The following is a 13,683-nucleotide window of genomic DNA, read 5'->3' on the forward strand; positions in this document are numbered from 1 at the left end:
TCTTCCGACAGCGCTGGCTCTTCGGCTTTGAAATGGAGATGAGCACCGCAACCCTAGAGTTAGACTTGACTGGCTTTCGAGCAAGGGAACCTTTACCTTTATTTTAGGGTTGATCCAGTACTGATCCAGTAGATACTATATCTTTCCAAGAAGCTTTTTGACAAGTCCCTTATCAGACTTTCCTGACAGTCTCTCTTATGACTGAATAATTGGTTCAACAACAGCAGGGAGGAGAGGGTAAAAATAAAGAGTCATTACAATGGAGGGACATAAGTATTGGGGTCTTCTAGGGATTGCTACTGGAACCAGTGCTATTTAACTAATCTATACATTTTCTGGAGTCAGGGCTGAACAATGAAATAGCTGTAGCTTGCAAATAAGGTGAAATTCTTCCAGTTGATGAAAACCCAAGCAGATTAGGAAGAGCTTCAAAACACGATTTCTCTAAATGAGGGGAAGGGGCAACAGAACGGAAAATAAAATTCAGCACAAGCAAATATAATAAGGCAACCCCCCCCTTAACTTCACATATTTTAGAGTGTTTAGCAACCCATATTAAGCATGGCTTCTAAATTATGTGGGGTCACAGATTTCATGCTACATTTTTTCCTCTTATTCAAAATAAACTGCATAGACATTTGCAACAGCAAACAATGATCTATTTTTAAAGGCATATGAGGAAAAAGTATCACTTGTAGTATCCCAGAGGCACCTGCTTCCAATCTGCATGCTCTGCTTGTCTAGTTGTCCAATATATACAAACACAATAATTTTGTATCTTGGTATCATAAGATCTTTTACTCGAGCCTTAATTACCTGGGAAAGAGAGATAGAGAGAGAACCCACATGTTTGCACATCCAAACTGGTACTGCAAGATTAAAGCTACACAAGCACACTTAGGAGCCAGTATGGACTTGCATAAGTATTGATTTATTTTACTGTAGTAATGACAGTAACACACAACACTAACGTTATTCACATCAGTGCTACAATGCACTGCAAGTAATCTAGCAAACTTTGGCTCACCATCTTAACTTTAGAAGATATTAGCTTCAAGACACAAGTAATGTATCAAGCTCATCTACCTATTCCTGTTCCCATAATCCTTAGTGCTATTTTCTAGGAGCACTGAGACCTTAAAGAAAAAGTGAATCTCATCCAGAAGCCATTCAATCTAATGTTAATCTACTGTAAACTCAATCTGCTAAAGGCAATAGAAAGGCCTCTAAAGCAGATCCTGTCTAAATTGTAATGCATAGGCAACTTAATCATTTGATGACTTAAGGCTATCTATGATCCAGCAGTGACAGTCCATGTTTCAACTGGAAACAGGCTTTGGCAGATGGAGCTGCTGAATTTGGTACATGGCCCATATTCAGCAAACGTATTGAACAAGTAGAATTCCATGCTGTCATTCAGCCATATAGCTTGGCTGGAAGGCTAGTACATTACTCTAAATAAAGTAATGGTCCCACAAGCCTTCTGCTGTTCCTACTGAGAGCAATGGAGACAAGGCTACCAAAGAACAAATGAAACATCAGTATCAGCCATGGCCTGCATCCCTCACTCCTCAACAAAAACATACAAATGATCGACAATCAGTTTGTGAATAATCAAATATGGATGTTTTTGCAGTTTAATTTTTATTTTATTTATTTTATTAAATTTATAGCCCGGCCTCCCAACATAGCAGGCTCAGGGTGGGTTCAAAACACATCAATCTGCACACAGTGTAGATTTACAATTAAAATTTAAAACATATATATCAATTAAAATTTAAAATGTAAAGCAATCTAGTACTGGATGTCCAATATTGCTCGACAGATGATGTTGATACCAGTAATGTGGTTCTGCGGTCACCGGAGGGGAGGCCATATCAGGTGGATGCCTGCTGCCTCAACTGAAAACCTGGCAGAAGGGCTCCGTCTTACAGACCCCACATAACTGCAGCAGGTCCCGCAGGGCCCTGATCTCATAAGAGAGCTCATTCCACCAGGTGGGGGCCAGGGCCAAAAAGGTCCTGGCCCCAGTTGAGGCAAACTGAACATCCTTGGGGCCAGGAACTATCAGGAGATGCTGATTTGCATAACACAATGTTCTGCGGGGCTCATATGGGGAGAGGCAGCCTCAAAGATATGCAGGCCCCTGTCTGTATAGGGCTTTAACGGTAATTCAATAGGCAGCCAGTGCAGTTTGCTCAGCACCGGGTGGATGTGGGCCTGCATAGGCAGTGACATTAACACCTGCGCTGCTGTGTTCTGCACTAGCTGTAACTTCTGGAGCAGAGTCAAGGGCAGCCTCACGTAGAGAGAATTACAATAATCTAATCTGGAAGTGACCATTGCATGGGTCACTGCAGCCAGGTAGCTGGGGGAGAGGTATGGGGCAGCCAGGTAGCTGGGGGAGAGGTATGGGGCCAACTGCCTGTTCTGCGTCAGATGGAAGAAGGCAGATCTAGTTGTGGTGGTGACCTGGGCCTCCATAGTCAGTGAGACATCCAGGAACACCCCCAGGCTCTTTACCTTACGTGCTGGCACCAACAGAGCCCAGCGAAGGCTGGGAGCCTGATACCCAACCTCTGACCCCCATGTCCCAGGTGCAGGACCTCCATTTTCAATGGATTCAGATTCAGTCGGATCTGCTTTAACCATCCAGCCATGGCTTGTGATGCCCTGTCCACCTGTTCAGGGTCAGAGTCCAGGTGGCCATCCATTAGTAGATAGAGCTGGGTGTCATTGGCATACTGGTGGCAACCCAGCTTAAACCGCTGGATAATCTGGGCAAGTGGGCGCATGTAGATGTTGAATAACATTGGGGAGCGAATCGATCCCTGCAGCACAAAACATATGACTGGGTGCTGCTGAGACAGCTCCCCCCCCCAGTGCCACCCTCTGTCCCCGCTCTTGGAGAAAGGAGGCCAGCCATTGTAAGGCTAGTCCTGTATCCCCACACCAATGAGGCAGTGGGTCAGCAGCTTATGACTGACCATATCAAATACTGCTGACATATCAAGAAGAATCAGTAGTGCTGAGCTGCCTCGATCCAGATGTCTCCGGAGGTAATCCACCAAGGCGACCAATACCGTCTCCATACCATGAACAGGGTGAAAACCAGACTGGAAGGGATCCAGGACATTAGCATCTTCCAAGAAAGCCTGGAGCTGTGTTGCCACCACCTTCTGCACTACCTTACCCAGAAACAGTAGATTGTGATGCATTTTCAGTTTAGCATTGCCGCCACTACTGGTTTCTGAAATACATCTTGGACTAATGAAGGGGATGGATTTCAATTTAAAAAATTATTTTATTTACTTCATTTATTCCTCCCTCCCTCCCTGAGAACCCAAAGTGGTTTACATCATTCCTCCATTTTATCCTCAAAAGCAGTCTGTGAGGTAGGTTAGGTTGGAGCTTGTGACTAGCCCAAGGTCACCCAGCAAACTTCCATGGCAGAGTGGAGATATGAAGTTGGGTCTCCCAGATCCTAGTCCAACACTTGAACCACTCCACCATGCCAGCATTATGTTTGATATTTCCACTGAAATGAATGGGACTTACAGCATGCATATATTTAAGTCACAATGAATCAAGTGGTAATGACTCTCAAACAAATGTACATTGGATTGCATTCTTAGCATTCATGGGAGTTACAAGTTACAGCATGGAGACTTTTCACCACACTATGTTAAAGGGACAGCTGGATAAAAAAAATGCTGAAACTACAGATATATTCAGTGCTTAACTTGTTAGCAAGGAAATATGCATGCTCAAGCCTATCTGGAAACTGCAACCTCTGGTCCCAATGGCACACTTTCCTTGTTAAATATGGGAACTAGGTGAGATGATTCAGCAGTGAAGAATAGACACTCAGCACATGTTCAGAAGTACTCTTCTGGAACACATAGTGCAATCCTAAGTGGAGTCACACCCTTCTAAGTCCATCAGAATCAATGGATGTAACTCTGCATAGGACTTCTGTTAGTCAAGAAGCCTATTTCAGAATTTTATATTGGACCAGGAACCTAACATCAACAAGCATGAATATTAGGAACTATCATTCATTATACTTGGAATGCAAAATCAGAGCTAAAGGGTACAGAATATGTAGCTTACCTGACAGGACCTGACATCAATCAACATTCCCTGAGCTGAGACTTGGATCAAATTAAGTACTGGATAGATTAGAGAGGAGAGAGAGAGAGAGAGAGAGAGAGAGAGAGAGAGAGAGAGAGACTTTGCTTTGCTAACTATTTCATACCTCTGAGATGGTCTTTGTCATTTGCCTGCACAGCTCTGCTTCGTATTTTTCTTCTTCAAGGTAACTTGTTACCACATCCTTCAAGATGTTATTCACAGTTGCCACTGGAAAGCATTTTGCAGGACCTGGTACACAGAAACAGGCCACAGCATTATTTCAGATGGTTCTGATGTTAAAAACCCCAACAACTCCGAGTACACTTGGTAATCATTATTAAAAAGAGCATTAAAAATTTACTAGAAAAACAGTGGAACCAGATTGGTGACCTTAATAATTAGGTCACAACAAAATGTTGTTTCCTATGAACTCAGTGCAGTAAGAACTGAGAAGTGCTGGTGTAATGGTTACAGTGTCAGATGAGGTTCTGGGATACCCAGCTGCCATAGAACCCTGCAGTCACACACTCTCAGCCCAAGCTACCTCACAGAACAGTTGTGAGCATAAAAGGGAGCAGGAAAATTATAATGATGTAAGCTTCTTTGGGTTCCCAATGGGGAGAAAAGTGGGGTATAAATGAAATAAATAAGTAAATTTGATTTGTTTTTAAGGTCCATAATAGAGGTGAAGCAGGTGATCTGAAGTTAACACTCTTAACTTTTTAAGAAACTTAAAATAGCTGTGGGGAAATCCAATGTAGACAGAGCAACGGTGCTGTTTCCCTAATCTAAACTGGTGTCCAAAGGTTTCATTTTTTTTTTTAACAAAAGTCAGTCTTTATCCCTTTATGTTGTGGAGATATGCCTTTTTATTTATACCTCCATGAGGGAAAAGGCTAAAGCTTTAATAAAAAAAGAAAACTGGGAATTTAGAGAACCTGCTTGACCTATCATTATAGCAATATAGCAATATATCACTAGTCTACTGGTTGTTGTTTTTTTTAAACACACATTACTCATCATCAGGGCAGGGAGGAGGAAAGGGAGTGGTTTGTCAATAGTGACAGTCCAATCATCAAAAAAGTGGGCTGGAGGTGAGTGAGAGGGACAGGACAAAGAAAACTGGCAGAAACATTATGCACAAGGAAAAAAGCTGGTTCAAAATTGGCTTCCAGAAAATGACTAAGGTAACAGCGGTTTCAAACGAAATGGAAAACAATGACTAAAGGCACAAAAATGTTTGTGGAAATCAGGAGATAAATTGAAGTGGGGTGTTCTTTATAGGGTTCCTTTGTTTTTTAAGACATATTATTATCAACCTTTTAGTACCTGCATATTGCAAGGCAGGTGGAAGGGAAGCATGTGTGTAGTTTCAAGGATGGGAAGAGAGAAGGAATTTCTTAGCTAAAACTGCGTCATGGTGGCCAGCCACTTTCAGTGGTAAGCCCCACTTAAATTATGGGATGTCAGCCATGCTGCACAGAGTAACATCTGCAGCTGACAATGACGACTTCCACTTCACACATGCAGCTACAGCTCATACTGCAAAGCACTAGCTTGCTACCATTTGGAGGTTTGCTTTGCTGGGACCTTTCTGGGGTGCAATGGTTTAGTTGTTTTTGCCTTATCCTAACAGTGAGTCATGTCGACTCCTCTGCATAAAAAGACACTGCATTTAAACTAGTAGGAAAGCTATTGATTTTAGAATACACCACTGTAATAAAGAAATATTTCAGATATGACAAAAGGCAGCATTTCTTTTAAGGATATTTACTCATGCTATGAAAGAGCAAGACTACGGTTATGGGTAAGACAATGAACTTTCCTTTCCTCCCCCCCCCTTTAATTTGTTTAAATGGCTATAATACTTACAACAAATATTATTTGTTTAAATAGCTATAATACCACTATACTTAATATGATGATTTCTGGGTTGTTGTTGTTTTAAAAAAATAAGTTCCCTTTTCTACAAAGCATGTGGGTTCTGGCTGTTTGCTTTATTATACCCACTAAACATAGAATGAAACCACAACACAGAATCTCACCCCTTTCAAGAAAATATTTAGTAGCTATGCACCAGAAACAGACTTTCAGCAGGTCATGCACAATTTCCAAAAGGCAACTTGTCAAGAAGCTTATGAGCAGAACCTTGCTGCAGGCAGGCAGTTCCCTAAATTGGGTTCTAAATCTATGCTGCCTCTAAGGCTTTTCTTCTTGAAGCAAAACAACACCACCAAAAACAAAAAAACCAAACAAAAAATCCTTGCTCCAGATTTTCCTGTTTCTCTGAGCTTCACACCACAGACATATGTAGCATTTGAATGTTTTGGGATAAATTAACTACAGAAGGTTATGCTTCTGAACTATGGTCATTACTGCATTCATGTTAGTCCCTTTAAAATGTCATCAATACTGTGCTGTTCCTGCTTACTCCTCCTCAGCACCAATAAATTCTGTGCAGCATATCTTGAATAATGTATGTGCAATCCCCCTTTTAAAAAAGCATGACTACACCTAGCATTCATATAGTGCTATGGAGCGTTCAAAGCAATTGACACACATTATCTCATGGCCAAACGACATGGAAAATCTGTTATCAGATATCTCCCCCCCTTAAAACAACATCGACATAAAAACACTGAGATGCAGCCACTAGGGACACCTATCTGCTCGCAGCACGGGGTACAGCGATTGCTTTCTCATGCTGTTTTCTCGGTATAAAGGGTTTCTCTCCCCCTTTCCCTGCAAGCTGTAGTTGGGTTTTCAAGTACCTCTATTTATTTTTCCCTTTGCACAGCAAAATAGTGTGGGATTTCAGGGTGACTTCAGTCCGGAAAATGGCAGGAGTTAATACCCTTTCTCCCTTCCTTTCCCCAAAGCTGCCTTAGACAAATTGGCAGCTCCTAAAACTGTATTTTAGTAAGAAAATATATTTGAGAGATATAATCACAGATCTCCCAAGTGGTCATTAATACTTACAACAAAGGTCAGCATTATTTTGTCCATAGATTTATGGTGGTATATTCCTGCTCATATGAGGCTGAAGTGGCTTAGAGGTTAAGATACTGAGCTGCAGACCGGAAGGTCTGTAGTTCGGCAGTTCGAGACCCTAGTGCCACGTGACAGAGTGAGCTCCTGTCTCTGGCCCCAGCTCCTGCCAGCCTAGCAGTCTGAAAGCAAGAAATTGCAAGTAGATAAATAGGTACCGCTTTGGTGGGAAGGTAACAGCGTTCCGTGCACCTCGGCGTTTAGTCATGCCGGCCACATGAAGTAGGTTGTATTTAGAACTATCGATATTCTAACTCCCAAAGCAGTTCTATAGAACAAACCATGATTCGTGTTCAGTACACAAGTTACTAATTTTGGGGTATACCCAGGGGTCTTGTTGTAGAAAAACAGCTGCCGGAGCTCATTAGCATAACTCATTAGCATAACTTATTTGCATATGCCACGCCCCCTGACATCACCGGAAGTGACAGAAGGCCACACCCCCTGACATCACCGGAAGTGTGTCAGAAGGCCCGGCTACTTACCCTCCTGCTTCATCCTCATTCCCAAACGGAATGAGGATCGAAGCAGAGGGCGGGGTAAAGAAGGGGGCGGGGCTTCACCACGTGACCGCCCCGCCCCCTAGAGGCTCTCTTCCGGAGCTCCGTACCTGAGAGCTCCCCCCCGACTAGAGCCCTGGGTATACCTAAAATAGTTTCAGACAACAATATTTTTGACAACTATGTGATCTAAGAACCACTACACTCAGGGATTCAAAGAAAAACCAGAATCCGGAAGAAACTTCACTCCAGCACTAAAATATTTTGCTTGCCAAAAACATGATGGCTTCTGAATCAAACATATGGTTTACCCTATCAGATACACAAACCTTCTGTAGATTTCACAGTGTAAATCTGGTTGTCAGTAAGCTCTAAGGCATGAACTCAACAACTTTCCTTGACAGTTATGGAAATCACTGTGACCTAAGTGTCAGGCTATCTGGGTGGCACGCTCCTCTGTCCATTCCCTGTATATCCAAATGTGCACCGCTGCTAACAGCCCTAATGGGGTTGGATCATGGCTCAGTGATGTAACATTTGCAAAACGTGCCAGATTCAGTCTTCCAGCCTCTGCCGTTAAAACCTGAGAACTGCTGCCAGTCAGAGTAGACAACATTGACCTTGGTAGACCTATGGTCTCAAACAGCTTCTGCACTTCCAACAGTCATCCTGACTATGGCTTAGAACCCATGGGACAGGGGAAAGGGGGTATTGCCCATTTATTCCCCTATCTCGGCGGGAGGGCAGGGTAGAAATCCAATAAATAAATAAATAGATCTTCACCCCATGCATTTTGGAAAGCTGCTCTATCAGAACCCCAAGACTGTGGAGACAGAAAGAACAAGAGAGATGAGGGCAGAGAGGAAAATATCAGCAAAATACTGTATAAGCTGAAGTGCATTCTGCTCACACAATAGGATCTTTGGATCCAAACCATGGTACATATTGGGCATGTTAAGGATCACTCACTTTGTTTTTTTAATTTAAATTATTTATTTATAAAAAAATAATCACTTTGTGAACTCAACAACAATAAATCTAGGAATTAAACTTTAAAAATATAATCAATTTGCAAATGTTTTGAATTTTTCAGCCTACTGTTATAACAAAGATAATAAATAAAACTTTATGGATACTCCCCCCCCACACACCTTTAGCTTCCTTATTTTGCACTCTTCATAGCAGTATGCCAGAAAACCTCTTTTTTCCAGTTAGCATCAATGTTTTAGAATTAGGGAGGCAGATGTGGTTGTAAAAGCTATGAGATTCAGCAGAGAACACCTTGGAAGAAGTATGGACTGTAGTATAAACCTCATTACTGAATTACTTACTTATTTTAGAAAGAAGTCTGAGGAGAACAAGTGTTTAAATGGCAGAGAATGCCCAAAGACTTTTCTTGTGCCTCTTCTGTCTCTCATACTCCTGAAAGCTCAACATGGCCCAATATTCACTTCCAAAGAATAAGGGTGGACTAGTGAACTGATATTCTAGAGCAGGAGCTCAAACAGGTATGATCAACATCATAGATCAAGGGAGTACAGCTCAAGCAGTGGCAACTGAAAGTCTTTTGCTGCCTTTCCCTGATGCCTGGCCTCATGACTTCTGCCACCACCCTTGCCCAGAAGCCAGAAGAAAGAACTCTCCTTCCTTTTTCACTGTCCTTGCTCTCTTGAAAAACAATGCAGCAAACTGTGGATGTTCTACACAGTTCACCTCATTATATAGCCAGCAATAAGCACAAAGAAACTTTTGCTGGAACTATCTAACTTTTGCTAAGTAAAAAACCAAATTGCTTCCAAGAGTTACTGCACTGCAAACTATCATGGTCATATTGGAAAGAATGGCTTCTGCCATTCTTATGAATCTCTCAGGAAGCACATTCATTCCTCAGCTTCTTCTGAAACAGATGGTCTCTTCAATGAGAATGCACATCCTTCATATCTATGAAGCCCTTACTGCTCTATGCTGCTAACAGTATCATAGAGCCTGGGCATCCATGAGAGGTTCAGATGGCTCCAATACCTAGACAAGAGCAATATGGCATAGTGGCTAGAATATTGGAATAGGATCTACAAGAATTACTCGTAGGTTTGAATTCCCATTCTGACATACAAGCTCATTGAGTGATTTGGGGCCTGTCACACACACTCAGCCTAACCTACCTCACAGAGTAGCTGTTATGGGGATAAGGTAGAAGAAGGGATACACTATTTTAGGTCCCCAAGCAGGGTATAAATAAAAAAATAAAATAAACTGAAGAATAAAGTGCCCACTGGGAATCTTATGTGTAGAATAGACCTGTTATTAAGGAAATGAGGAGTAAGGGATCCTTACCTAGCTGGTATGTGTTCTCCATTTGAAAAGGAGGACGAAGAATGTCGTCATGGTGGCTTGGTTCATCCATGTAAGACACTGTACTCATGGAGCTAAAGACAACCCCAACAATAACTATGTTAACTGCTATTTGTTAGACACAGCATGAAACTAATCAGATGCAAAGTACCACACTAAAAAAACCATGAAGGCATACAAGGGCTCTATGAGATGTTTCACTACACCATTTCAGAGAAACAATCAGCTAACACTGGAGATATTTTTTGTGTCTTCCCAGGAGAAATTAATATTAGGCACACATTACGAAGCACATGAAGCTCCCAGAAGAGGGAGTTTAACCTTGCAGTCTTTTGCACAGGCTGATTCTCCCCTGCAAAAGTTCTTCCCACATAGAACAACATGAAGAACTTTTGTCAGTGCATCCATTATGGTGCCAGTATTTTATTATACAAATGCACTTTCTCTTACCATCATGTTGTCTTGGACATTTAACTGTCCATTGCTTATTTGATGGGGCTAAGCCGAAAGTGCGCAGGTCCGTGTTTTCAAATAGGTTTCTAAAACAAATTTGTGCATTTCCATGTGGGCTAGGCAATCTATCTTTTTAAACAATGATTATAAATGGTTATTGCTCCATTATGCAAGGCGATGGAGAAGAAGTAACATTTTAACCTTCCCACCCTATAACCTTTGAAATCCAGAACCAAGCACATAGCTCTCACATATGCCCAGCTTCATATGCCAAAGAAGGCAGAAAGTCACAGTGAGGTTGCCTGCTGCCTCAAGAAAAATTCTCTGCCCCTTTACCTGATTGTTTCCATACTTTAAACTTGTATTAAATCAGCAGGCAGTTTTTCTCCAGGCCTGTTGGCAACCCTAGACTGTGGCAGGGAGTTAAAAGCCACATGGGCCCAGATCCATCATGAGGCACTGTCATATTAAAACACCTAAACTTGGAAGCTGTAAAAGAAAATTTCCGTAAACTGGATAAGCAACTGAAGAACTGGAGGGATGACAAGTTAGAAAACAGTGTATCAGAAGCAGTAAAAGGGCTACTTACTCTTTGGTTCTTCCAATAAATTCTTTTGCCTTGATTTCATGGCTTCCTAAAGAAGAGATGCTGCCCCTTTTCTTCAACAAGCGGGCTGCTTTATCCCTCACAGTGTCTGACATGTCTTCTGGAATAAAGGAAATACATTTTAACTCTGTCAGATCAATGACCTGAACATTAATTCAAACTAGATGGACTTTGAGGTGCTACAGTAAGGTCCATCTTATATTCTGAAGTGAGAATGTATTCTCAAAACCACTTAACATAATGTTAGTTACACTGCTCTTCACTGAGAAGAGATTCTGAGTAGGTACTTTGTGGGCCCCAGAGGTTTGGGTAAAGACTAAACTTAAAAGGTGAATCCATCTAGAATGGCTCATAAGCATGCACAAATGCAACCTCTCCAAAAGACAAGTTCTATCAGCTGTCAGCACAAGATGCTAGTGCAACTCTGCTGGAACACAGATAAGGGTTGCCAAATCTCCCCCATACTCAATTTTCATTACTTGAACACAGGGGTCGTTTCATAGAAAAAGAGCTAGGGGAACTCATTAGCATAACTCATTAGCATATGCCACACCCCCTGGCATCACCGGAAGTGTGTCATAAGGCCACACCCTCTGACATCACTGGAAGGGTGTCATAAGACCACACACCCCGCCCCCAACGGTCCCGGCCGCCGCTGCTGGCCTTGCAGCTCCACTGCCGAGCCCCATGAGGGAGTGCAAGGAAGCCCCGCGAAGGCCCTCCCTGGCCCCAGGCAGGCAGGGGTGGGGAGAGGCAGGGAGGAAGCAACTTCTCCTGCCTCCTCCTGGCTGAATGAGGTCCGGAAGCGGGGCGGCCGGAAGCAGGGGGCGGGGCTTCGTCATGTGCCCCCCCCATACCTCACCCGGGGGAACTGCGATCCCCCCCGAAATGACCTCTGCTTGAACAATTCAGTCAGTTAATTTACTCCTATCAACCAAAGCTCATCAAAGTGTGGCTTTAATAGCGACATGGAAGAAAGTCAGCCTGGTTCAGTGTTTAGTACTGGACTGGAACCCAGAGGCCCAGGTTCAAATCCCCATTTTGCCATGAAACTCAGTGGGCAACTTGGGTTGGTCCAGTCACACACATTCTACTGCATAGGGCTATAGTGGAGATAAAACAGGGGAGGGGAAAGTCATTTATGTCACCCTTGCAGAAAGGGTGGGATAAAAAAATGCGTGGACAGGAAGAAGACTCACAGCCCCCAATGCAGGCAAGATTAAGAAAATGTGTGATGTAAGCACACCAAAGCAGTATCTGAACAGCAAAAGAGGCACACCAAATGAACAGAACTTTAATGGCAAAGGTGGAGTGGGGAGAACCTGTATGCATCCACATGTAAATGCAGACTTTGCCTGAAGAAAGCTTGTGGTAAAGCCAAAAAAGTTGCAACAAAAGTTTCGTTTTATTCAAAAGTTTCTATCAGAAACTAAACCCCAGCCCGAAACCCCACAGATAAGATTCCTTGCATCATTGTTTCATAAGCTCTCTGTGTGTGCAGCCTCTAAAGTACACTGAGAAAGATTTTCAAACAGGCAAATTGTTTCTGAAAGAATATTTTCATTGAAACATCCCTCCCCCCCATTGCGTTTGCCTGACTATGCTTTAGTCTTGCTTTCCAATATTTGGGGCAATCCCTTTGTAATTTGTTCACAAAAACTTATGCCACAGTCAGTGTTCCCTCTAAGCTGAGTTAGTGTGAGCTAGCTCACAGTTTTTTAGCCTCCGGCTCACACATTTTAGTCTCCGCTCAGGAAGGATGGCTCCAGAGCAAACTGATTTATGCAGTAGCCGAATTGCTCGCTCACAACTTTAATGCCAGTAGCTCACCAAGTAGAATTTTTGCTCACAAGACTTAACAGCTTCACAAAAACTTATGCCACAGTACTGCTTTGGCTGTAACAGCCTAACAAGACCACCGCTCCAGAACCTGAGGACCTGACTTCGTTTTCTGCTAGGCGGCGCCGGTACCGTCACCAAATGGGTGCATCAACAGGCGGAGGCTTCCTCACCCCTGCGAGGAAGGCGCATCACCTGTTCCCTTGGTGTCTGTCATGCAGCTGTTAAAAGCGTGGCGGCGGGGGGGGGGGGGGAGAGGGGGAAAGGGGGGGGGGGAAGAGAGGCAAACCTACGCAGCAGCCCTTCTCGCCTCTTGGCTGCTTAAGATTTTCTTCTGAGATCTGTAAGGGACCCAGACCCAAAGGGACAGCCAGGCTATGACCCTCCTTCTTCACCAGGCTACCACCCCCGCCAGCATCAGCCCCTCACTCCTACCTTTCCTCTTGCAGCCAGACTGTTGCTTGTTTCCAAGGTTACAAGCCCAGCTTCTACACGGCGGCGAAGGGCGGCCACAGCTTTGTCCCCGCCCCCAGGCGCGGGAAACGGCAGACAGAAGAGCTGCTACAGACCCGGAGCCAAAGCGGCTCACTTCCAGCTTGCCGGCACGGAGCCCGCCGACTCCCGCGGGTGCTTCTGACGCTTTGCCTGCCGCGCCAAGCCGACCCACCGAGAACCTTCAGCGCCGAAAAGAAGGGCGGACAGCCGAAGTTAGGAGGCTTTTGGCGGCGGAGCGGGCGCGCCTTCTTCCGG

At 43.6% G+C, this 13,683-nt stretch overlaps 1 protein-coding gene across 1 annotated transcript; it reads right to left on the minus strand.

The window, feature by feature from the left end:
- Positions 1-612: 612 nt before the first annotated feature.
- Positions 613-11,189, minus strand: TCTEX1D1 (Tctex1 domain containing 1). Its single transcript, XM_015415805.1, has 4 exons — positions 11,077-11,189; positions 10,017-10,108; positions 4,259-4,383; positions 613-816 (listed from the first exon to the last, which is right to left on the minus strand). The coding sequence occupies exons 1-4, from the start codon at positions 11,187-11,189 to the stop codon at positions 613-615; spliced, it is 534 nt and encodes a 177-aa protein (XP_015271291.1).
- Between the last annotated feature and the right edge of the window lie 2,494 nt (positions 11,190-13,683).

The sequence above is a fragment of the Gekko japonicus genome, unplaced genomic scaffold (assembly GCF_001447785.1).
Source record: "Gekko japonicus isolate JY-2015 unplaced genomic scaffold, Gekko_japonicus_V1.1 scaffold20, whole genome shotgun sequence".
In the NCBI taxonomy this organism is placed as follows: Eukaryota; Metazoa; Chordata; class Lepidosauria; order Squamata; family Gekkonidae; genus Gekko; species Gekko japonicus.